Source organism: Sminthopsis crassicaudata, chromosome 1 (genome assembly GCF_048593235.1).
Source record: "Sminthopsis crassicaudata isolate SCR6 chromosome 1, ASM4859323v1, whole genome shotgun sequence".
Lineage (NCBI taxonomy): Eukaryota > Metazoa > Chordata > Mammalia > Dasyuromorphia > Dasyuridae > Sminthopsis > Sminthopsis crassicaudata.
In genome coordinates this window covers 402,897,110-402,924,691 of record NC_133617.1, presented here as the reverse complement: position 1 = coordinate 402,924,691, position 27,582 = coordinate 402,897,110, and the positions used below count along the sequence as shown (strand labels likewise).

Here is a 27,582-nt window from a genome sequence, read left to right as displayed (position 1 = left end):
AAGTGAACACAAGATACATGTATAGTATAAATTGGTTCCTGCTTCCAAGGAATCTAAATAAAATCTAATAAGAGAAACAAAATGAGCATGTATGAAATTGATCAAGATATTATAAGTGCAAATAACCAAGTAGGAAATGTTGGTAAATAAAATGAGCCATGAGTTTGCCCTTGAAAGCCGATCAGAATTTGAATTCCTGGGAAAAAAATATATCCTTGGTAAGCAGCTTTAAAGACAAATTCTCAGAAGTGAAAGTCATCTATACATAGATACATAGATAGATGACTTTCTGGAAAAGAGTGTGTGTGTGTGTGTGTGTGTGTGTGTGTGTGTGAGAGAGAGAGAGAGAGAGAGAGAGAGAGAGAGAGAGAGAGAGAGAGAGAGAGAGTAATGATGAAACTAAACTAATATACTAATAGGTATAATGTTCTTATTTGTGGTTATGTAGAAGAAAGTTGGATAGATGAATGTGGATCAAGTTATAAAGGAATTCTCTAGTTAAAAGAGATTCACAAAATCATGGAAGGCGAAAATAGCAATGAATCCATGTAGCTACATCCTGCAGTGGACAGAACAATGTTGTCAGAATCAGGAAGACTTAAGTTTGAATGTTATTGTATACATTTACCCACTGTATGACCCCAAGCAAATAATTAACTCCTCAAATCATTTCAGTTAAGCACAATTCACATTATCCTCACAAGGTTGATCAAATATAATAGGTTGTGTATAGCATTGTTCAAACTTTTAAAAATATAAAAATCCCAGTTATTGTCATTATTATTAATTCAGAAGTCATTGAGTCTACCCTGTACCCAAAAGGAATTTGCACTGTAACGCCTCTAACAGAACCAATAAGTACTTACTCAAGTCTGCTTGGAAGTTTTCAATTAAGAGTAACCAATTACTTCTCCATGCAATCTATTCCACTACAGGGCGGCTCTAATTTTCAGAAAATTTGCCTAAAATTGTTTTCAATTTCTAACATTTTTTGTTCTAAGTTTTAATCATCAGGGTCCCTCTTGTTTGAATCTTAAATGCATTACCTTTCCAAATAGAAAAAAAAATGTTTTATATTATATATTTTTCATCATGCTGCCCTGCAAAACTATTCCTTGCCATAGGTATTTGTAGTAAGGTGTATCAGTGCAGAAGAGAAAAGTGGATTCTGAATTCAGGAAATTTTCCCCCACTTCATATGACTGGTATATTACAGTCTTTCATGTTCTCTGTGAGAAGATATTTTTGCTGAGCTTTATCACAGCTGCTTTCACATCCTTGTTCCTCAGACTGTAAATGATGGGATTCAGCATAGGGATAACCACAGCATAGAAGAGAGCAATCAGCTCATCTGTTGCATGGGAGTCTTTTGACTCAGGTTTCATATACATAAAGAGGATGGTCCCATAAAACATGATCACTACAGTAAGATGGGAAGAGCAAGTAGAAAAGGCTTTTTTCCTTCCCTCAACAGAATTGATTCTCAAGATGGTAACAAGAATGAATAAGTAGGAAATCAATATTAATATCACAGGAATTACTATTGTAAAAATATTTGATATCACCATTATGATCACATTGAGGGAAATATCTTCACAGGCCAATTTCAACACAGCCAGGATCTCACATGTGAGATAGTCAATGATGTTCCCACAAAATGTCAAACTCATAGCTAGGGAAGTGTGTATCATTGAACTCAACCCACCTGCCATCCAACAACTGGTCACCAACTTCATAGAAAGTCCCTTGTTCATGATGATGGGGTATCTCAGAGGATTGCAAATGGCCACATAACGATCAAATGCCATTGCAGAGAGGAGCACACACTCTGCAGCCCCCATGGCAAAGGAAAAGAACATTTGTAGTCCACATCCAACGAAGGAAATAGATTTTTCCTCTGAAAGAAAGTTCACAAGCAACAAGGGAATGGAGGAAGATGTATAGCAGATGTCCAGAAAAGATAGGTTACTGAGGAAGAAATACATGGGAGTGTGGAGATGAGAGTCCAGGATGCTGATTGTAATGAGGAAACTGTTACCCAATAGGATTACAATGTACATGATAAGGCATAGCAGAAAGAAAACGAAATAAAAGATGGGATAGCCGTCAAGACCATGAAGAAAGAACATAGTCACAGAGGTCTTATTGTATCTTTCCATTTATTCTCTATCTTCTACCTACATTTCAGATAAGAAAACAAGGCACCGTCTTTATCATATGACATTGAATTCAAATATGACTTTAACATTTGAGAATCCTATATTTAACACATGACTATAAATGTAAAATGTAAAATCCAGTAGCCAAGTCAAATTTTGCACAGAAGCCATGTCTCCAGACTAGTATATCCAAAGCACCCTCACTTTCAACATATCAACATTTTGCAAACACACACACAAACACACACACACACACACACATACACATACATACATACAGAGAGAGAGAGAAAGAGAGAGAGAAAGAGAGAGAGACAGAAAGAGAGAGACAGAGACAGAGAGCTCTGTGAACAGATTTGATGCCATCATTGTCTTTTCTAGATCTAGAAATTATTGGGACTTTAAAAACAATGATATATCTCATACTGGGACATATTCAATATCCATTCACTATACATTTCTATTATCTAGAAAGAGAGGAAATGCGACTAAGATAGTAAATATTTATAAGCACAAATTTTTGCAAATATCCAAGTATAACTCATTCTATCAATTCAATCAAGACAGCATTTTACAGTATCATATAAACATTTCTTCCAATAGAATGGAATTAGGTTAAAAATATATAGGGTTCTATATTGGTTTCAATATGGTCCTAGCCCCTCTTATGTATGCTTTGACATATGGTTTCCTAGTCTTCTTGTGGGACAGAGAAAATTTTACTTATTTGACCATAAGAGAGTATGAATAAAACTGCTTTCTCTGCTGAAGGAAATAGGAAACACAGAATAAACCAGAAAATTCTATTTCTCCTTAGGTCTTCCCATATAGTCTCATATAGTCTCTGTCAAGTCCTCCTCACTTGAACCTGATGTTTTGAATCTAGATTTCTCAATTTATTTTCAAGCTCTGTGTCCAATGCTAGGAGATTTGGGAATAAGAAGGAAGATTGTCTATTTTTTACCCTAGTCATATTAAAATAGTAAATAACTCACGTTGGGATTTCTCTTTCTTTGACAGAAAGACAAAACAAAATAAAACAGTGTGAACATTATACGTCCCACCACAGCACAATGATAAAAGATATCCCAGGCTCATTTCTAGAAACAGAATTCATCATAGATTTCCTGCAATATATGGCATTCTACTTGACTTTTCAGGTTTTTTTTTTTTTCCCTTTCCATTATCACATAGATCTTTGTGAATGGCCTCCACTCACTTTCAATTTGATTTCCCATACACATTTAAATTTATCAGATATCATTTTTGCATTATATTCAGTTATGTATGTTTAATATCCCTTTCTAACTCCTTTAAATTAGGAACCATGATGTAGTCTATCTATCCTAATGCTTAGCATAGTGCTCTACATGCGGTAGGACTTTTTGTTGTTGAGTAACTTTTTTTTTTATGATCCTATTTGGAATTTTCTTGGTGGTTGATAATTAAGTGGGCTGCCATTTCCTTCTCCAGCTCATTTTACAGTTGGGGAAACTGAGGAAAACAATGTTAAGTGATGCTGTGGGTCATGCAGCTAGTGACTGAGGTCAGATTTGATTCATAAAGAACATTTTTTCTTACTCTGGACTTGAGACTCTGTGAAGACAGTTAGCATCCTAAATACCTTAGAATCAGCCGGAGTCAGGATAAGCAAAAGTCTTTGGTCTTTATTCTTGATCTTTAGGAGTAGAAGTGAAGGGAATGGACACAGGATCTCTGCGGCCTTCCTTTTCCTCCTCTACTGCCAAAGTGACTCTCACTTGTTTTACTCCACCCCCTAATCCTTCTCACAATTCTTTGTATACACCAAAAGATTGAACCAGCACAGAATAGTGGGAAGGGCCATTTTCCAAGCATATTCTAATAGAGTATTGTCCAATTGGTAATTAGCCTTAATTGCCCGGTTGTCCAACCTCAGTGCATCAACTCAGAGTTTCAGCCCTTTACAAGACTCCTTTCATTGTACTGCCAAACAGTACCAAGTAGGACTTTACTAAATGTTTGACCAAATTAACTCTATACTATTTTGTGTAACAGGGACTTTTTCCCCAACTGACATCCCTCCCTGCACCTCTCCCTAACACCCTTTTGACTTTGAACTATTTCACACTATTCTAGGTATTGTCATTTACTATATGAAGATCATTGAGAGAGACATGGGTCAAAACTCAGCTCATCAGACATCTACATTCAATAGTTTCATTCTTAACAATCTTCCAAGTGCCTAATCACTTTGAAGGAATTGGCAGCAAGAACATTCTGGTCAGATTTTCTTGTCAGAAGAAAAAAAAGGAGTGTCTCCTTCCATGTAATGAAGCAGTTTTTAGTAATCTATATAATCTTCAAGCAGAGCTTTTCTGAGAATTTAAGCAGAAGTTCAGAATAAATTTTTTTATTGTCCTAGAATCCATATCTGGAATATCAAGCAATGCCTCACATCCTGACTTACAGTTTGATATCCAGATAATCATAATAATAAACTAATTATTCATTATTTTTCCATACTTTCTTGATCAGTTTTCTACTTAATATCTGCTTGTAGTGCACTCCTTCACAAATTGCCAGACACTCATACCTATTCAAAAGATTATTATTGTTAGTAACATGACATTATACCTGCTATCTTTGGAATATAATATCCTGTGAACTTTTAGAACTGTGTCATAAGATGGCAGAAGGATAAAATTAAAATCACTTATCTAGATCAAAAACCTAGATCTATTAACTTATTATTATTAGATATGTTAGTTTTATTTTTTCATTTGCCCAACTATAATTCACCCAACATATATGTAAGACATTTAGTTATCTAACTGAAAAAAAACGTGCTATACACCAAGCTTTTAAAACAAACATAATTATAGACATTTTGAGTTTTTAAGTTACATTTTCCTTCACAAGAGAAAGTGTGTGCATTCTTGAAAATTTTCTTTAGTGATATGTTGAGATCCATGTTCTAGGTGTAATTCTTTTTCCCAGATACAATAATGACTTTCTCCAATTCTAATGTCCATCCTTGATATTTTAAAGAAAAGCATTTATTTGCAAAGAACTCTACTTTCCCTACTACCTTTACTGAACCCAAAATACATTTCAGTCCTGCTTCTATTTTGATGCATGCTGCCTGCCATTTGTGGAGCAAGTCAACTCTTCATGCTGAAACAACAATGACAATGGCAGGAATCTCAGCAATCAGATGCATATTACAGTCAGGCAAGTGTTCAATTCCAGAGATAATCAAAGGCAAATCTACACAAAAAGTCAGTGTATAGATCCCTTGAAGTCATAAACATGAGAAGAAAAGTATTAATAAGTAAACATCCTAGGGCAGAGTTATTTGTCTCTGTTAATTATTAACATTACCTGTTGGATGTTATTTTGGGGTGTTATTTCTTAGAATAAAAATTCAAAATTCAAAAGTTTAAAGAACAATACTTAGGTCAAAAACAGTGATATTAGCATTATCTCACATCTTTCACCTAGCCTTTCAGACTAAATTGTCTTCAGAATTAGGGCTCCTGAATCTATTGTTCTCTTTTTATACAATAGGGCAGGATTTTGATAATAAGTACAAGGAATTCTTATCAATAAAATTCATTTGATATTATAGAGTATTGAGTGAGAAGCCATAGATCACTTAGTTTAAATTATGATGGACATTACAAATCTACTTACCTTTATACTGATCACAATTACTTTTAAGTTCTAGGTGTATTTACACCCCACTCTTTTCCACTGGGGGCTCAAAGTGTCACTCAAATAGCAATAATCCTTTATAATTCATCATTCACCAAGGACTTGTATAACCTTTTTATTTTGTATTCTCAGTTCGTAACATAGTGATTTGCATGTAAGTGTTTAAGAAATGATTTTCATTCATGCATGTATTCATTTATTTATATTTATTTTTCATCTGATTTCTAATCTGAATTATAGAGAAAAATTCTTTTAGCCCCTCTACAATTTTTTCTCTGATGGAGACCAGATTGGTTTTTATCATAATACCTACTATGGAAGAAGTCAAGCATTGTACAGTTGAGCTAATGTTTCCATAAAATTCACTATGTGCTTCATACTCTGTGAAAACAAAAGCATGTTATACCTGTTGGTGTAAATCAGAGAACTAGTTCTTCATTTCTGTTGATTTAGTACTTTCTTTTTTATTTTTATAGAATTTTCACTTTTTTAAAAGTCACAGATGATTAATTTAGAATCCACATTTGTGTCCCAAAAATCCCATATCCCAAAATGATTGCTTAGCCTAATCTATTCTTTTGAAGCTGAGCCTTGCTTAGCTTTGAGTGATCATTATGTCTTTAGTCTTAACATCCATTTACCTCTAGTCGGGAGGTTGTCTTTCCTTTTAGTCTTCCACACACTGCAGATTGCTTTGCCTTGATTTCCTTTCTAAAACAACTGATTGCTTCCTACTTTAGGAAGCTCCTTAATGTGATCATGTGTTTCCAAAATTCCTTGCTAATGGGGAGAATTTACATTTCAGTCGTAAGTGTTAAGTGTAATTTTCAAAGTCCACATATGTAAAGGATTAAACTTATTACAAATATGGGAATGGGGAACACAAGGGGAAAACTAGATTAGTCTGTTTCAAGAATTTTTCAAGGGTTTTCTCAATTTCATTTGGCCAAGGAAAACAATCAGAACCATTGTACTGACTCCAAAGCAGAAGCCCCCCAAATCTCTAAAGAATCGGTTACAGGATTTAGAAGGCAAATTAAATCTTTTCTTCTTAGGGATTATTTTCTCCCTAAAGCAATTTAAAGTTCTGACTTGGAAATATGGAGAAAGGGAAAACTTTCTGATACTTCATAAAGAATGCCCCCAAAGCCCAATTACTAAGAATTTGTTACATCATATTATTTTAAACAAACCTGTGTTTGAATCTTCAGTCTAGGCAATAATATAGTTTATATGAGTTCAATTAAATCAAACAAATATTATTAAACTATCAGATGCCTCATAGTCTAATGCAGAGATAGTTGGGAAGAAAAAAAAATAAAGTCCCACCTTTGACAGATTCTTTGTGACACTTGATAATTTATTTTGCTTCTCATTGCTCCAGACAACTTTCTAAGACTAAGTTGCAGAGAACATGTCAAACTACTTTGGTAGTTTCCTCACAGCGACATCACATATATCAAAGAAATAAACAGGGCCACTTCCCATCTCTATTAAAAATATTATGCTAGATGATAATGCAAGTATTAAGTATCAAGGAGTAATTTAAAAATGAACAAAATGAGCTATTTGTCTCAAGAAATTTATAATTTAGTTGGAAAGAGAGCACCCTGCACAAATTCATTCCCAGATATCCCTTTGTTTTGCACTTAGACTTTGTACTTCGATTGTATTTAGACAATTTTACTTAGACATCTAAAGTAAAGCATTTAAATTAAATTTAATCAAAATATTGAATTTTTGTTTTTTGCCTTACTTCTACTCTAAACATGTCTTTACCTAAACTCTTCCCTTCTTAGCACACATCCCTTGTAACAAAGAATTTAATTTCAAAAAGAGAAGAAAGAATGGTTCAGTAAAACAAGCAACATATCCAATGATTCTGACAGGTTTTACAATATTCCACAACTATGGAAGGTTGTTGTTTGTCCTTCATTCTGAAAGGGGACTATTACATCAGGAAAGAGATGATATGACATGTAAGTAAATTGAATATAAGTAAGGGAGGGCTGTGCAAGGTCACCTGGTCACCTGTCTCACTTTCTTCTCTAGTTCTATCTGGTTCTAGTAGCAAGATATAGATCAAGATAACTGGAGATGACACTGAATGAAATGGAGACTTTGGCCTTTTACAGCTAAGGTCTTCAACAAATCTCAGTTTGTGAAAAAGGAGGGAGATAACATTTTCAGTTCTTAGGTCCAAGCTTTGATATGATAACTTACCCAGTGTTCAGTGTGATTGTTTAATTATGCCCATGTCCTTAGCAAAAATAATTTAAGGTGTATGCTATTTCATTATCATATATAATGTCTAGAGTTTTCATTAAAGACTTAATTATGAAGGCAAAGAGCAAGAAGTCTTTGTAATTCCTCTCTTTTCCATCTTGGATATTCCCCTCCACTTAATGCAAAGTAAAAAGGCATTTCATTCTCAATTGTCCTTGAAATTAAACATCTTTGTACCCTTACTTTACTAATAGACTTATATAGTGATGATAATTACAAAAATTCTACAAAAATAAAAAAGTTATAAATTAGTCCACATGCAACATGATTTCTAAAAGAAGTCATTCTTCTTGAAGGAACATAGAAGCTTTCTTCAGTCCCTAAAATAGGGAGTTACTTTCTTTCTAGTATCTCCAAAGTACTAAATGTATTTTTGCCATTTGTATTCTTTAAAAAAAACTTCTCTTGCACTGCTTAAGAACAAGAAATATTCTATGTTTTTTTTGTTTGTTTCTTGATTAGTTTTAGGTTATTTTTTAATATGAAAGTGACATTGTTGTTTTCTTTGGAATTGAGGAAATTGACAAAACTGACAATATAAAGACCTCTCTTACAATTTGAGAAATCTATTGCCAATTTCAAGAAGGTGTAGGACTTGCATGCAATGCAACTAGGTCCACAATGGATAATGCCAAGGCTGGAATTAAAAAGATTCGTCTTCCTAAATTCAAATCTGACCTCAGACATTGATTGTGGGACCTTGGACAAGTCATTTACTAACTGTGTGATCCCATTTACCCCAATTTCCTCATCTGTAAAATGAGCTTGATAAGAAAATGTCAGGGAGAAGACTAGGAAGATGGCAGAATATGTCAGAAAATTTCAAGCTCTCTAGATTTCATCCATAAACAAAACAAAATTGTGCCTCAGGGTGAACATAGATTAGTGAAAACAAATAAAACTTGGGGCAAAAGAAGGTTTCTCCTGAGACAATCTGAGAAGGCCACAGAAAGGCCCCCAAACATGGATTTAACTGGTGTGAAATATAAATTCCTCCAAACTAGCTGTCCAGAAATAGCAAGTGAGGAAATGCTCAGAGGGATCCTCAACTCCAACCACAAGAATTTTGACATCCCATGATGTGAGCAATCAGAAATCTGAGTCCATAAAGACTGAGGAAACATCTGCTGATTAGGAATGTCAAGCCCATCTGTGCTGCAGAGACATGACTCTGAATGAGAAGGAAATAGCACACTTGGTGAGTGAGGCAAAGATGCTGCTCCCTGTAAGTATTTGTAAGAAGGTGGAGTTTTTGGTTTAGGGTTCCAAGTCAGAAGGAAGAGCTAAAGTTAAGCTAGAGGTACCAACTTCCCTACTCCCAGGATTAGAGGTGCTTACACCAAAAATTATCATTTTAAAAAATGAACAGACAAACAGAAAATACCCAACCATAAATATTTAATATAAGAATAGGGAAGACTGTGCTTCATCTTCAGGACATTAAAAAAAAAAAACTCTTCTATCCCAAAGTATAATGATGATAAATGGCGACTTACCCAGAAAGAATCTATAGAAAAACTCAAAAAGATTTTACAAATCAAATGAGACTGTTGGGGGGGAGAGGGAAGAATTATCCAAGAAAAACAAGAAGATAGTGAAAAAAATCACAACTAATCAATTAGAAAAGGAGATACAGCCTTAAAGAAGAAAAAAATTCTTTAAAAATTAGAATGGGGGGCAGTGAAGCTATAAGATAATAAGAAATAACAAAATAAAATACAAAGAGTAAAAAAATAGAACAGTATGTGAAATATAAGAAAAACAAATCTGGAGTATAGATTAAGAAAAGAAAATATAAAATAATTGAACTACCTAAAAGTTGTGACCAAAAAAAGAACCTTGATGCAATAATTCCAGAAATAACCCAAGAAAATTGTCTTGGATGGACTTAAGGGAGAGGGGGATAAACAAAACAAAACAAAAAATCCCCCAAAAAACAAAAAAACAAAACAAAACAAAAAAAAACAAAAACAAAAAAAACAAAACCAAGCCCATGGATCACTACCTCCCTCAAAGAGAGCCTATGTAGAAAACACATAGGAATGTGATGGCTAAATTTCAAAGCCCACAGATCAAAGAAAAATTCTACAAGAAACAAAGGAACAATTTTTAAAATTCAAATATGCTGGAATCATATTTAGAATTATACAAGATTTGAAAGCAGGGTCCTGAAATAATATATATATATATCTCTATATATCTATATATATATATATCTATATCTATAGATATATATATATAGATATATATAGATATACATATAGATATAGATATACATATAGATATACATATAGATATAGATATAGATATAGATATAGATATAGATATAGATCTACATCTATATCTATATCTATATCTATATCTATATATATATCAATAATCAAAAGAACTAGACCTTCAGCCAAAAATATCACATCCAGTGAACCTAAGCATAATATTGAATAAAAATGGACATTCAAAAATCTTTCAGGGGCGGAGCCAAGATGGCAGAGAAGAAACACACGACTCTGTGAACGTCCTCACTCCCTCACAACCAATTAGATAAATTAAGCCTCAAAATAAGCCCTGGACTGATAGATACCACAAGGACTGGAAGCATGACTTACCAGCTGAAGAGAATCTGGAGTTTCAACAAAAAAGGTCAGTCCCCAGGGGAGGAAGAAGAGAGGCCAGCACAGACGGCTGGGTGCTAGCATACTCTGCCGATCGTGCTGGGAAGGGCTTTGGGATCAGAGAAGCCACTGAGATAAAGGAATCTGGCACAGGCTGTTAGCTCTTCTCTGCTAATTATTTAGCAGTTCAGAAGAGAAAGCTAAAATACTTTAAAAACTCAGATTAGATTTTCCCCGGATCCTGGAGGTGACTCAGCAGATCTCGGCACCAGGGGGTGTGGCCTCAGCTACCACCTGAGAATAGTTAAGAGATTGACAAGTGGGTGGATACGGCCCAAGGCAAGACACACTGCCTAGCTTAGCTGGAGGGAGTGGAACTCAGCTCCAGGAAGTCCCAGAGAAGCAGAACCTTTGAACTAGGGACTGCGGTTTCTGGCAGACACTTCCAGTTTGAGCACAGGGGCTTTTCACGTCACCTGTTGCAGACATCCACGCCCCACCTGGACACATAGGCTGGGCTTTGTGCTGCCTTTACTGGTCAGTCTCAACCTCAGGGAAGCCGCTAAAACACAGCGCCCTCGGGGCACAGCAGAGCTAATCACCTCTGAGGCACTTCCAGGGAGGGGGTGGGGAACTCTCTCCCAGAGCTCTATCTTAGCTCAGGCGCAGGAGCTGCTGCATCCATCCGGTCTGGGAGGAAGCTGGTAAAGAAGTAAATAAATAATTTCCTACCCCAGGGACAGACCCCAAAAGATTTTTTAAATATGAGCAAAAAAGCCAAAAAAACTATAGATTCCTACTACACAGAGAAAGAGAGGGTATCCAACCCCGAGGAAGTTAACAACAGAGAGACAGCAGATAACAACCTAAAGGGGAACGATTCCTGCCCCCCATCACATAACTCTCTCCTAGAAGAGACTCTTAAAAAATTAAGGGAGTTTGAAGAAAAATGGGGAAAGGAAAGGGAAGCTATGATAGAGAATAACAACGTCCTGAAATTGGAGTTGGAAAAAATAAAGAATTCACAGGAGATGCAGGGAAACAAAATTTATGAATTAGAAAAGGTTAAAAAAAACACAGGAAAGTAGGATTTCTGAATTGGAAAAGATAAAAAAGTCTCAAGAAAATAGAATTTCTGAATTGGAAAAAGAAAATAATTCTCAAAAAAAAATTAGGGAAATGGAAAAAAATTCAATAGAGCAAAATAATTCATTTAAAAACGAAATTGGGCATTTACAAAAAGAACTAAAAACTGTGAAAGAAGAAAATAAGTCCTTAAAAGTCAGGATGGAACAAATAGAAATGAATGACTCACAGAGAACCCAAGAATCAGTCAAACAAAACAAAAAAAATGAGAAGCTGGAGAACAACGTCAAATACTTACTGGGAAAATCTATAGACCTGGAAAATAGATCTAGGAGAGATAATCTGCGGATCATTGGACTTCCAGAAAACTATGACCAAAAAAAGAGCCTAGATTCTATTTTACAGGAAATTATCAAAGAGAACTGTCCAGAGATAATAGAAACAGAAGTGAAAGTAGATGTGGAAAGAATTCATCGAACTCCTTCTGAAATAGACCCTAAAAAAAGAACACCACGGAATATAGTGGCTAAGCTGCAGAATTACCACACAAAGGAGAAAATCCTGCAAGCAGCTAGAAAAAAAACAATTTAAATACCAAGGTGCCACAATAAGGGTCACCCAAGATCTGGCTGCCTCCACATTAAAAAATAGAAGGGCCTGGAACCTGATATTCCGTAAGGCAAAAGATCAAGGACTGCAACCAAGAATGAACTACCCAGCTAAATTTAGCATCTTTTTCCATGGAAGAAGATGGTCATTAATTGAAACAGAGGAATTCTATATGTTTCTAAGAAAAAAAACCAGACTTAAACAAAAAATTTGATCTACATCCACAAGACTGAAGAGAAACAGAAAAAGGTACACAGAACCCTTGAGAACTGTAACTCTGTTGTGGGTATATAAAAAGTACTCAAGGATAATTTGATTTTACTGATATAAAAGAAAAAAAGGGGTGTGTAGTAAAGGGAAGAAGGTCGGTTCAGAAAAAGGGGAAGGAATGATAAAAAGAGGGAAACTACATCCCAGGAAGAGGCATAGAAAATACACCATATCTGAGGGAACTTAGTGAGGGGGAGAATCATTGTGTGAATCTTACTCTCATCAGGAGAGGCTCAAAGAGTAAATAATTAACATATTTGTTTTTCAGAGAATTTTCTCTCACCTCATTAAAAGGGGGGAGAGGAAAAGGGAAAAGGAAAAGGAGAATAAGTGAAGGAACTTGGAGGGAGGGGGGAGGGATACTAAAAAAAAAAAGAGGGAGGGTTGCGCGTCACAAGGGGGGTCTGTAAATTAAATATCGGGGAGGTGGATCAGGGGGGTCAAGGGAAAAAAGCATAATCTGGGGAATAATATGATGGCAGGAAATACAGAATTAGTAATTTTAACTGTAAATGTAAATGGGATGAACAATCCCATCAAACGGAGACGGATAGCAGATTGGATCAAAAAGCAGAACCCTACAATATGTTGTCTACAGGAAACACACTTAAAGCAGGGAGATACATACAGAGTAAAGGTAAAAGGTTGGAACAGAGCCTATTATGCTTCAGGTAAAGCCAAAAAAGCAGGGGTAGCTATCCTTATCTCAGATCAAGCAAAAGCAGAAGTAGATCTCCTTAAAAAATATAAGGAAGGAAACTATATCCTGCTGAAAGGTAGCATAAATAATGAAGCCATATCAATACTAAACATATATGCACCAAATGGTATAGCATCTAACTGTCTAAAGGAAAAGTTAAGAGAATTGCAAGAAGAAATAGACAGTAAAACTATAATAGTGGGAGATCTCAACCTTGCACTCTCAGATTTAGACAAATCAAACCACAAAACAAACAAGAAAGAAATTAAAAAAGTAAATAGAACATTAGAAAAACTAGGTATGATAGACCTTTGGAGAAAACTGAATGGCAATAGAAAGGAATATACTTTCTCCTCAGCAGTTCATGGATCCTATACAAAAATAGACCATATATTAGGACATAAAGATCTCAAAATTAAATGTAGGAAGGCAGAAATAATAAATGCTTCTTCTCAGATCACAATGCAATAAAAGCTACATTCAGTAAAAAGTTAGGGGTAAATAGACCAAAAAGTAATTGGAAACTGAATAATCTCATCTTAAAGAATGACTGGGTGAAAGAGCAAATTATAGAAACAATTAACAATTTCATTATACCAAAATCTTTGGGATGCAGCTAAAGCAGTAATAAGGGGAAATTTTATATCTTTAGAGGCTTATTTGAAGAAAATAGAGAAAGAGAAGAGTAACGAATTGGGCTTACAACTTAAAAGGCTAGAAAAAGACCAAATTATAAAACCCCAACCAAAAATTAAACTTGAAATACAAAAATTAAAAGGAGAAATCAATAATATTGAAAGTAAAAAAAACTATTGAATTAATAAATAAAACCAAGAGTTGATTTTATGAAAAAGCCAATAAAATAGATAAACCTTTGGTAAATTTGATCAGAAAAAAGAAAGAGGAAAATCAAATTGATAGTCTTACAAATGAAAAGGGGGATCTTTCCACCAATGAAGAGGAAATTAGAGAAATAATAAGGAGTTACTTTGCCCAACTTTATGCCAATAAATTTGATAACTTAAGTGAAATGGATGACTTCCTCCAAAAATATAGGCTCCCTAGATTAACAGAGGAGGAGATAAATTGCTTAAATAGTCCCATTTCAGAAAAAGAAATAGAACAAGCTATTAATCAACTCCCCAGGAAAAAATCCCCAGGGCCAGATGGATTCACATGTGAATTCTACCAAACATTTAAAGAACAATTAGCCCCAATGTTATATAAATTATTTGAAAAAATAGCAGATGAAGGAGTCCTACCAAACTCCTTTTATGACACAGACATGGTACTGATACCTAAACCAGGTAGATCGAAAACTGAGAAAGAAAATTATAGACCAATCTCCTTAATGAATATTGATGCTAAAATCTTAAATAAGATATTAGCAAAAAGACTTCAGAAAATCATCTCCAGGATAATACACTATGATCAAGTAGGATTTATTCCAGGAATGCAGGGCTGGTTTAATATTAGGAAAACTATTAATACAATTGACCATATTGATAATCAAATTAATAAGAACCATATGATCATCTTAATAGATGCAGAAAAAGCATTTGACAAAATCCAACATCCATTCCTACTAAAAACTCTTGAGAGTATAGGAATAAATGGACTATTCCTTAGAATAATCAGGAGCATATATTTAAGACCTTCAATAAGCATAATATGCAATAGAAATAAACTGCAACCTTTCCCAGTAAGATCAGGAGTGAAACAAGGTTGCCCACTATCACCATTACTATTCAATATAGTACTAGAAACGCTAGCCTCGGCAATAAGAGCCGAGAAAGAGATTCAAGGAATTAGAGTAGGAAATGAGGAAATTAAACTATCACTTTTTGCAGATGACATGATGGTATACTTAGAGAACCCCAAAGACTCTGCTAAAAAGCTACTAGAAATAATTCAAAATTTCAGCAAAGTGGCAGGATACAAAATAAATCCACATAAATCCTCGGCATTTTTATATATCACTAAGAAAATGCAACAGCAAGAGATACAAAGAGAAATTCCATTCCAAACAAATGTTGAGAGTATAAAGTATTTGGGAATCCACCTACCAAAGAAAAGTCAGGAATTATATGAGAAAAATTACAAAACACTTGCCACAAAAATAAAATCAGATTTAAATAATTGGAAAGACATTCAGTGCTCTTGGATAGGCCGAGCGAATATAATAAAGATGACAATACTCCCCAAACTAATCTATTTATTTAGTGCTATACCAATCAGACTCCCAAGAAACTATTTCAATGACCTAGAAAAAATAACAACAAAATTCATATGGAAGAATAAAAGGTCGAGAATTGCAAGGGAACTAATGAAAAAAAAACTCAGAGGAAGGTGGTCTAAGTGTACCTGATCTAAAGCTATATTATATAGCAGCAGTCACCAAAACCATTTGGTATTGGCTAAGAAATAGACCGGTAGATCAGTGGAACAGATTAAATACAAAGGACAAAAAAGGTACATATATAGCAACCTAATCTTTGACAAACCCAAAGATACCAACATTAGGGATAAAAATTCATTATTCGGAAAAAACTGTTGGGAAAACTGGAAATTAGTATGGCAGAAATTAGATATGGATCCACACTTAAACACCATATACCAAGATAAGATCAAAATGGGTCCATGATTTAGGCATAAAGAGGGAGATAATAAATAGATTAGAGGAACAGAGGATAATCTACCTCTCAGACTTGTGGAGGAGGAAGGAATTTATGACCAGAGGAGAACTAGAGATCATTATTGATCACAAAATAGAAGATTTTGATTACATCAAACTAAAAAGTTTCTGTACAAATAATACTAATGCAAACAAGATTAGAAGGGAAGTAACAAATTGGGAAAATATTTTTAAAAACAAAGGTTCTGACAAAGGTCTCATTTCCAAAATATATAGAGAACTGACCCTAATTTATAAGAAACCGAACCATTCTCCAATTGATAAATGGTCAAAGGATATGAACAGACAATTCTCAGAGGAAGAAATTGAAACTATATCCACTCACATGAAAGAGTGTTCCAAATCACTACTGATCAGAGAAATGCAAATTAAGACAACTCTGAGATACCACTACACACCTGTCAGATTGGTGAAGATGACAGGAACAAATAATGATAAATGTTGGAGGGGATGTGGGGAAATTGGGACACTAATACATTGCTGGTGGAGTTGCGAAAGAATCCAGCCATTCTGGAGAGCAATCTGGAATTATGCCCAAAAAGTTATCAAACTGTGCATACCCTTTGACCCAGCAGCGCTACTACTGGGCTTATATCCCAAAGAAATACTAAAGAGCGGAAAGAGACATATATGTGCCAAAATGTTTGTGGCAGCTCTTTTTGTAGTAGCTAGAAACTGGAAGATGAATGGATGTCCATCAGTTGGAGAATGGTTGGGTAAATTATGGCATATGAAGGTTATGGAATATTATTGCTCTGTAAGAAATGACCAGCAGGAGGAATACAGAGAGGCCTGGAGAGACTTAAATCAACTGATGCTGAGTGAAATGAGCAGAACCAGAAGATCGCTGTACACTTCAGCAACAATATTGTATGAGGATGTATTCTGATGGAAGTGGAAATCTTCAACATAAAGAAAAGCCAACTCACTTCCAGTTGATCAATGATGGACAGAGGTAGCTACACCCAGAGAAGAAACACTGGGAGGGGAATGGAAATTGTTAGCACTAGTATCTGTCTGCCCAGGTTGCATGTACCTTCGGAATCTAATGTTTATTATGCAACAAGAAAATGATATTCACACACATGTATTGTATCTAGACTATATTGTAACACATGTAAAATGTATGGGATTGCCTGTCATCGGGGGGAGGGAATAGAGGGAGGGGGGATAATTTGGAAAAATGAATACAAGGGATAATATTATAAAATATATATATATAATAAAAAATTATTAAGTAAAAAAAAATCTTGCAGATTTTCAGAGCTCTTTTTCAATCAAACCTGAACTTAAAAAAAAATTTAACATAAAAGAACCAACATAAAAAGTTAATTTCAAAGGACTCAACAAGGACAAATTGTATTTTACATGGAAATATATATCATATGTTTAAAATCAACATCAGTATTTGGATAGCAGAAAAGAAAAATTGGAGAAGAACTGAGTATGATTTGATTCTAATAAGCAAAGGTATCTGAAAAAAGGTAAGAATAGTTATTATGTACATGATAATATACAAAGGAAGAATTGATGCAGAGACATTAAAGGGGAAAGGAAAGGAAAATCTACTAACATTGGGAATGGGTTAAATAAGAAATAATACCTGTATATACCACGAAGGGTATAGCACCCTCCAAAATCTATAATGAAATAAAGAGGAAGATTTAGAAGGGCATATAGATTTTACACTAATGAGACAAAGATGGGTAGATTAATGAGAAAGGCCTAAAGAGGGAGCAACAAGGGGGGGGAAGAAGTAGTGGAGATTAAGTAATGGCAAGGCAAATTAAGGAATAGAATTAAAATAAAAGAATTAGCAGAACTAGGAAATAGATATGTACAAACAATAAAACAAGAATCAGGAGTAGAATTCATTAGAAAAAAATGCTTAGAATCATTATCTTGGATAAAATCAAATAAAGATTGAATCAAGAGAGAAATTTACATTTTATGTCAGCCATATTAATATCATTTTAGATGCATGTTTACATGCATGTGTATATGTGTGAATATACGTGGGTATATGCAAGTAATTGCATATATGTGAGTATATACATAAATTTATGTATGTTTGTGAAGATATAGATATATGTGCCTATGCTTAACTATAGCCTGCTTGGAGGAGGTGGAAGGATGAAAAATTAAAAAAATAAAATAAAACAAATATTGTGGCATCATGAAGAGCCAGACACAAATGAAAACAACTGAATAACAGGAATATAATAAATATATTTATATGTTTATTTCATTCCCCAAGCACTTGTAGTTTAGCCACTTTAGAGTTCAGCACTCCCTACACTGAAACATTTTTAGCAAGTAGAATATTAGAATTTCTGAATTACTTTGTTTCATCAATAAATATTCCTTCTTTGAAATCTTATAGTATCAGACTCAAAAAACCATTGTTTTCTCTGCTATCTTTTATGTTAAGTTAATCACCAAGCATCTTTTATATGGGACTTGCCTGTAAACCTATGACACCTTCCTATCTGTTTCTGTGAGTCTTAGCATAGTTACACCACATTCAGTAGGGTGCTGACCCAATCACTGACATTTCTGGAGTCTAAGCTTTCAGAGTACCAATCAGATCTCCACAACCAGCATAAGTATTTTAGGGTTCACAAAATCTCTGTTGTATTTTACCTTGGCTATCATTTCCTTAATTTGCCATTACCCCAAGGCTTAATCATAGATTGAAGGATGATTTGGATACTTACTTGGTTATCACTATTAGTTTAATGTTGGTTTTGTTGTTTGTAAAATTGTGACATATTTTGTTATTGTTATATTCCTTCAAAGTTCACTTAAAACTACAATCCCAATATATTCTTCTGTGCTTTACTACTCTAGAACAGTTATGCAAGTGTTCCAGTCCACGGGAATTGCTCCTTTCTCTGAGTTGCTTTAGTCCTTAACTTTTGAGGTAATACTTAAGAATATTTATTTTTGGTGCCAACTAAATGGTAGTTTCCTTAATTTCCTGAAATAACTGAGACCAACCCTTGGAAGAGGCTGGATTAAAATCAAATCTCCCAATTTTAAATCAAGAATTCTTTCAACAGAAGGTCAATGGCTTCTAAAAAGGTTTATGATGCTTTGATAACTGGGCCTACTAGTATTTAGATCGTTAGAGGAGAGAAATTTGACAATGCAATTTATTTTGAAAAGGTGGGGTGGGAGGAAGGTTGTTGCATATAGCATAGTTAATTGAACTTTACAATAACCAGGATACAAAAACAAGGAAAAATCAAAGTACTATCTGAACAAGGACTTCTCACCATTTTCCATTCTTTATACTTTTCCACATAACTATCAAAGTAATATTCCAGGTGCATCTATTTGGTCGCATTACACTCATACTTCTATATATCTAAACTCCAATAATTTTTTTTATTCCTTCTAAAATCAATAAATATTCCTTCTTTGAAATAAAACCACTTAAAATAATTCCAAATTACTTTTCCATCTTTTTTATTATCATAAATTAATCTTTTAGCTATTCTTTCTGATTCAATGAGGTTACCCAGTCTCTTCATGCCTAGAAATCATATTTTATATCAGATTCTTGGACTCCCTACTTTGTTCAAAGCTCAGCTCAAATATCATTTTTACACAAGCTATTCCTTGAGCTATTCATGAATCCCTCTCAAAAAAAAGTCTTTTGGATGTATTTGGTATGTATTTATTGGGATGCATATTATATCTCACAATAGACCTGAAGCTCTTTGAGAGGAAAAATATTTTATTTTTGTTTTATATCAGCAATATAAAATTTAGAGCTCAGAAGATAGTGGGTTTATATTGTGATTTATTGGTGGAACTCATGCATTAAGTAGGTTTCTTAATCAGCTTTCTTGGTGTTCTTCTACAAATTCCTGTTACTCATTGGGCTAAAGTATAAGGCTTCACACCTTTATTTGCTAAAAGCTTTCTTGCCTAGCAGATGTTTAACTGCCTCTTTCACATCCTTGTTTCTGAGACTATAAATTAAAGGATTCATCATGGGAGTCATTACCCCATAGAACATGGAAATGAGTTTGTCTGTGGCTTGCAATTTATCTGAATTAGGTGATGTTTTGGATTTGGGCTTCATATACATAAACAAGATGGTCCCATAGAATATAATGACCACAGTCAGGTGGGCTGAGCAGGTAGAAAAGGCTTTACTTCTCCCTTCAGCTGAGTGAATCTTTAGGATGCTGGAGATGATTAAAGTGTAAGAGACAACAATCAGTAACAATGGAGTTAATGTGAATACTGTAGTGGCTATTAACATGATAAATTCATTACCAGAGATGTCAGCACAGGCCAGTTTCATGACTGCCAGGATTTCACAGCTGAAATGATTGATGACATTATTCCTACAGAAAGGCAACTGGACCACAAGAATTGTTTGCACCAATGAATTGACACCCCCTGCTACCCAGGAACCAGCTGCCATTTGCACATACACAATCTTGTTCATGATGATGGAATATCTTAGAGGGTTGCAAATGGCCACATAGCGGTCAAAGGCCATCATGGCCAGGAGTACACATTCTGTGGTCCCCATGGCCAAACCAAGGAACATCTGAACTACACATCCGGAAAAGGAAATGGTTTTTCTTTGAGATAAGAAGCTCACCAGTGTAGGAGGAATAGAGGTGGAGGTGTAACATATATCCAAGAAAGAGAGGTTACTGAGGAAGAAATACATGGGAGTATGGAGGTGAGGGTCCAGGATGCTGATTACAATGAGGATGCCATTGCCTAGAAGAATGACCACATACATTATCAGGATCAGCACAAAGAAAATGATCTCAAGTTTGGGATAGCCAGAAAGTCCCTTTAGGAAGAATTCCGTCACAGTGGTTTCATTTATCTTTTCCATTTTATCTGTAGAAATTCAAAAAACGCAGAACAAATTATTTAACATTCATAGCCATCACTGCTCAGCCACATCAGTGAGTCATGTATCTACTTGAAGAATCAGTGATGAAGATGGTAAACTCATCACTAATTATATTTGAATTTTATAAAGCTGTGTCTAAAACTGAACTACTATGTCAGCATTGAACTGGATCTTGAGCTTTTATCAGCCTCTATACATGGACCAAAGGTAAATCATTATAAAGCAAATATTCTACTCAGAAGTATCTGTCCCAAATAATAATATTCTTCCCTGTCTTCTCTTTGATGATTTTGTGGCTGGATTAGTCATAAGGAGAGGGAGACTCTTTGCAGACAACAGTATTGCTCGTTCTCATTTATTATTAACATCTTAGCTGTAAAAGTTGGAAGGAGTCTTGGGAAAAATATAGTCCAACACACTCATTTTATAGATGAGGAAACTGACACACATAGAAACTAAATAATTACCAATTCCACTTTGTTTTGAATTATTTATCTTTTCAAGTTTTTTAATATATCAATATTTATCATATTCACTAACTGGTCTACTATTATACTTGGACATTTGGAATCATTTTTCCTGTGTACATACTGCTTCCACATATACATACTATAATTTCTCTATAACTTAGCAGTAGATGGTCCTCAGAAGTGATTATAGCCAAATACTTTATTATATTGATATAACTCAAAACTTAAATGGATCTGGGATCTCATTAATTTGGGTACTACTTCTAATAGCAATGTTGTGAGATGGCAACTCATTCATCCTGACCTTCTTGTGAGAACCTTGTCTATATTATCCTATAGCTTCACCCAACTAGAGCTTTCCAGCATGCTGAAGGTCCTCATTACTTTCTTTCAACATCTTGAGGATAACAGTGGAGCATGGGATATGGATGCATCATCTCATACTTTCACCATAGCACCATCCAATCTTCTCTATTTTATTATTTCTAGAAAGCAAGACAGCCAGTGTACAGTTCACATTTCCAGTGATATCTATATCCTGTCAAAAGAATACCAAGAAGGTCGCCAAGCAAGTAAAGTGAATTTCTTGTGATGAATTTATGGGAAGATATTTTCAGGAATGGATATGTATACATACATCATTTGAGGAATTGTCCATATCATTGGGATTACAGTTCTATTTGTTGGATTTCTACTCTTATATTTGCTTAAAAGAATTTTTTTAGCTTGGCTTATTTAATATTTTAATTTTGAGACTTTTTTGCAAATAATTATAATACCATTTGAAAATAATATTTTATTCTTACTAGCAAGCTGTGTTTTTATATTCTACTGTTATCTGTGCCATATAAAAATGAACACTTAAAAAAAGAAAATTATATTTTATTCTCCATAGCAATTAAATCATAGATACAATTACTAATTTCATTCTAGCAATTTAATTTTGCTATTTTCCCTATTATAGACAATCATAGGACAAGTTGCTTTAATTTTGAGACTCATTTCATCTGTGAATAGGAAGAACACCTGTAATATTGCATTCAAAGTATTCTTGTGAGATTCAAAAGAGAAAATACATGTTATACACTTTGATATAGAAATCAAAATTAACATTAAATGTATTATAGCTCACATCATATCATATTAATATAGTGTTCAAAATAGAAAAAAGAGGTGGTAGTTTTGGGGGGGAGTTGTTTGTTTTTTTGGGGGGGTTGCTTTTTAATGCAACAAGGACAAGATATGGAATTTAGGAAATGCAGTTACTATTTTTCCCTGTCCACTAACTATTTGGATGACCATGGTCATCCCTCTTATGATAATAGAGTAAAAAAAGACCTAAACCTTGAAAGCATTAAAATGCCATGTTAACTTTTCTGTTTTTAGTGGGAGGAGCTCTATCGTTTGAAACCATTCAGAAGGAAAGAGAAGATTTTTTTTTCCTCTGTAGTATGATGTGTTAGGTATTATTTACTCTAGATAGGATTTTAAAGTAATATAAAGTTTCTTTTTTCAGCACCATTGCTGTTTCCTTTTTTGTTCGCTCATTCTTGAACCTGGATACTATATCATCACTGCACAATTATTAATGAATACTAATTCTTGAGCTCTAAAAAACAAATGTTATGAAGCTAAACAATAGAGCCTAGTGATGAATTGAATTACACTTCTTTTAACTGACATCTGAAATCTTTTTATTTCTCTAGAAAGGCATCCTTTACATTGGACACTCTTGGGGAGTAACATCTTGGGATGAGGTTCTTTGGACCTCTGTGCCTCTGTGGAATCTTCCAACCAAAGCATACAAAAGGAATCACTGAATTGTAAAATAGTTTAGGGCATAACAAGGAACTTTTTTCTGGGTCAAATGGCTCAAGAATGAAATTTGCTTTAAACACCTGAAAGAGAAAGAAACTCTGAGTTACCTGGTATGTTCCTGCTCTATGTCTTTTACCTTCTCCATTATAATGCTGTAAGAAGAGAGTTATTGTTAACACAGATTAAAATGAGAAGCCAATTTTTTAGTCATCTGTAGTACGTTTTCTTTCTTCCTTCTCTATAGCTAATTAATATTCATTACTCAATTTCTGAGCTTCACTCTTCATGCTCTACTCATTAGAGTAGACTTTTTTTTTTTGACTTTTTTTCCAGAGATTCATCTGTCATGAACAAGACTACAAAGTTCATCCAGACATCAATTTAATTTAAATAATGGGATGATTTATGGAAAATTAAAACAAATGCTAGAAATTAAAAGACATTATACAGCAGGACTTTCATACTTGTTCTCTAAGGCACAGACAGTAACACAATGGCATAACTTTTTTCTTCCATGTAACGGGGGTTTAGGAGAAGAAATAATGAGAGGAGAGGGGAGGGATATTGGTATTCATCCCCATACTAGTGGATGTAGAATATGATGAATTATTTTCTCTTCAATGTCCACCCTAACCACTACTACTACCACCACCACCACCACCACTACTACTACTATACCACACAAAAAATTACTGAGATAAAATGAACAGAACTGAACATTTTCTAAGCACTAAAAATTCAGAAGATAGAGAACAATATACATTGATAAGACACAAATGCATACTTTCATGGCAACCTAACAATAATTGGACTTCTATACATAGAACCACAGAATCCAAGTAGGATAGGATCTAAATCTTCAACAACCCCCATCAACCCAACTACATATCTGATTGAAGACCTCCAGAAATGGGAGCTCTCTGTCCACTAAAGAAATACATTCCATTTTTGGACAAGACTCCTTTTTAGAAAGAATTTCCTTACATGGAGCCTAATTCTTCCTCTCTGCAACTAATTATTAACTCAATTCAGTAATATTCACAGAGTATTGCTCTATTACTCAAAACTGACTGATCAGTATATTTATGATTTTCAATACAATTTACCTCCTCTCAAAAGGCCATTCCTCTTCCGGATAGAGCAAACAGCAGATTTTTTTCCCCTCTTATGTTCAGCTTTAACTTTTTTTCAATCTGCTTTTGAAGATTCTTTACTTGTTGGGTTCCCAAAGAAGTCAGTCCTGAAAGAAAAAGACATTAATCTAAGATGCCATGATTATTTACATCTTTCATGAAGCTGCTCTTAGAACAAGTAAAAGATCATGTAGGTTCTGGACATTTTTATTCCTGAAAAAACTATAAAGTTAATATACTTAAATTTTAATTGTGTAGAAATGGAGAAAGACTGAAGGAAAAAAACATAATTGAATAATTTAATGTTAAAGACAATTTCATTAGCAGGCGGCCCAGATAGAATCACTGACCCCACATTGGAGGCCCAAAAATATTTCAAAAGGAGAAACCATGGGCTCTAGAAGGCTCCTTAAATCTCTATTTGCTCTTAGGGATTTATTTTGTCCCTAAAGTAATTTAAATTGTGGATTGTAGAACTTCAAAACTTTTTAGTACTTCAGGAATAATGCCCTAAAGACCTAATTAGATAGAAACCATTTTCTGATTTCAAATGGTAAGATTATCTCGGAGAAGTTTTTGTTCCATATCCTTAATCCATCTCATGAAAATGATAATTTCCTCTGCATCTATTTTAATACTTTGTCCAAACTACTCAGTTACCCTCTCACAATTTATTGACCATAGAGTAAAATAACTTTAAGTCACAAAACTTGGTTATTTCCTGTAATGGAGTAGAACAATAATATGGATAATTGAAATCTATTTTCATGCAAACCAAAAGTTCTCTGAAGATTCATATCACATGCTCCAAACAGGCAAAGATGGAAAAATAAAAAATTAAAACAGAAAAATTCAATGTGAAATAGGGAAGCCTGCCACAGTAATACAATGTTGGTAAGCCAATGAATTGTTCCAACAATTCTACAGAACATTTTAAATTTATCTTAAGTAAAAAGAAACAGAACCTTGAAGGACACACAGGACTGGAAACATGATATGAATGAAGATCTAGTAAAACAAACTGAGGAATAATTGAGTAGGTTGGAGGAAAGCCAAGTTAGAGAAGTGTCACCAAAAAAACCCAGAAAGAATAAGGTACAATAGGAGATGTTTAACAGAGTCAGATATTATAGACTATTCAGGAAAAATAAGAAAAGCAATTCGATTTGGCAGTAACGAAATCACTGCTAACTTTGAAAAGAACAGTTCCAGTAGAACTATAAAGTCAGATCACAGAGGGTTTGAAAAAGATGAGAAAAAAATAAAATTGAGGTACTGAGTGTTTTTCAAAGAGTTTAAGGGAAGCAGATATCTAGGAAAAAACTATTGAGAATATAAAGATAAAATGAGAACTTTTTAAGGATAGGAGAAACATAGATGTTTGTAGGAAATAGATAAAGAGCCAGTATATAAGGGGATAATGGGAAAGAGAGAAAAATTAGGATGATAGTAAAACCAATTTGCTACAAAGTCCTAGGAGAGAGTGGACCAAGGGTACTTGTAGATGAGGTGATTTTGGCAAAGAGATCAAATTTGTCATCAGAGAATGGAGTAAAGGTAATTATGAGGGATGATGTCAAAGAAATATGATGGGAGTTAAGAGGGAGAATAAAGAGTTCATGCTGGTCAGCCTTAAAGTGTTTTGGTGAATCAAGATGTAAGAGTCTTGATTGAAGCTTGAAAAGAAAAGAGAATATATGAAATAGCAAAGATGAGTGACAAAGACTCTGTTAGAAGAGAGTAGGGTTGCCTTGCTTCCATGAAAAACCTGTTTAATTAAATTAAATAAAAATTTAGTGGACCCAAACAGCTCACTTTCATGATTTCCTTTAGTTCCCTTCAGTAGCATATGAGTAGGACTGAATGGAGCAAGTGATTGTTATAATCCAAGGTTTTCAATAATTGTTCAACTGACCTCCATGTTTAAAATCTCTTCCCATTCCAATTATCTACCACAGAGCTTCCACAGTGACTTTCCTATTTTTACAAAATTCTTATAGCCTTCTTTCCATTTTCCTGTTGTATGGACTGCTATTTCAATACACTTCAAACTTGTCTCCCTGACTAAAATCTCTATGTACCCTTATCCATCTTTCACTCATCAACTCAATGAGTCCCTAAATAATTCCAGGACCAAATATAAAGTATTTATATTTAAGACTCTTCACATCCTTACCAATTCTGTCTCTCTGATTTTCTCATATTTTACTCTCCTCTTATATATTACAATCCTGGAATATTAGCCTATTCAACCAATTCATACATAGTAGTTCATATGTTCATTTGTACTGGCTGTCCCATATCTCTGGAATGTATCTGTAATGTACGGGTAGTTCCGTGGAGATCTCAGGATCAGCCAGTCAGGATAAGGAAAAGTCCTTGGTCTTTAGGGGGAGAAGTTAAAGAAGCAAGCAAACTGCCAGGAGTTTTGCCAAAGATCTCTTCTGGATTCTGGAGTCCAAAATCTCCACCTATCTCCTCCTCCTTCTGCCACTAGGTGAGTCTCTGATCTCTGTCATCCCACCCTCTAATCCTTGTCTATGATTATCTTAACTTCAAACATTGAGCTAGCATCAATGGTGAGAAGGGCCATTTTTCCAAATATATGCTACTGGAGTCATCAAATAGGTTATTAGCCTTAAGTGCTTAGTTGTCTGATTCAAGCACACCTTTTAAGAGTTTCAGCCCTTTACATCTCCCACTTTCTTTTGTTTTAGAACACAAGTGGTCACATCATCCCTGACTTCTCAGTGAGGTGAGAACCCCAAAAAGGAGGTGACTTCTCCCTGACTTCTCAGGAAAGGAAGTAAAAATACTAAAATGGAGATGATCATGTCCCCCCTGACTTCTCAAGAAGGGAAATGAAAGCACAAAAAAGGAGATGATCACCCTCTCACTTCTCAGGAAGAGAGATGAAAAACAACAAAGGGAAGTGGGAGTCAAGTCAGATATTGTTAGTGGGTTTCTGGGCTGAAGGGTCTTACTAGAGATAGGTATACACACACCCATCAGCATGAGAGGTATTACACAAGCACATAGCAATAAAACACAGGCTAGCAGTGATGACTCACAGCTGGTGCAGGCTCAATGTGGTGTAACAACCATGAATTGTACATGCAAATAGTGATATAAACACTATACTAATACCAATCAACAT

At 34.5% G+C, this 27,582-nt stretch overlaps 2 protein-coding genes across 2 annotated transcripts; both read right to left on the bottom strand.

Annotated features, from left to right (window-relative positions):
- Positions 1 to 1,220: 1,220 nt before the first annotated feature.
- On the bottom strand, positions 1,221 to 2,159 carry LOC141554675 (olfactory receptor 13D1-like). The gene has a single exon (XM_074286844.1). The coding sequence runs from the start codon at positions 2,157 to 2,159 to the stop codon at positions 1,221 to 1,223; it is 939 nt and encodes a 312-aa protein (XP_074142945.1).
- Positions 2,160 to 19,978: 17,819 nt separating this feature from the next.
- On the bottom strand, positions 19,979 to 20,983 carry LOC141554674 (olfactory receptor 13C2-like). The gene has a single exon (XM_074286830.1). The coding sequence runs from the start codon at positions 20,981 to 20,983 to the stop codon at positions 20,027 to 20,029; it is 957 nt and encodes a 318-aa protein (XP_074142931.1). The 3' UTR covers positions 19,979 to 20,026.
- Between the last annotated feature and the right edge of the window lie 6,599 nt (positions 20,984 to 27,582).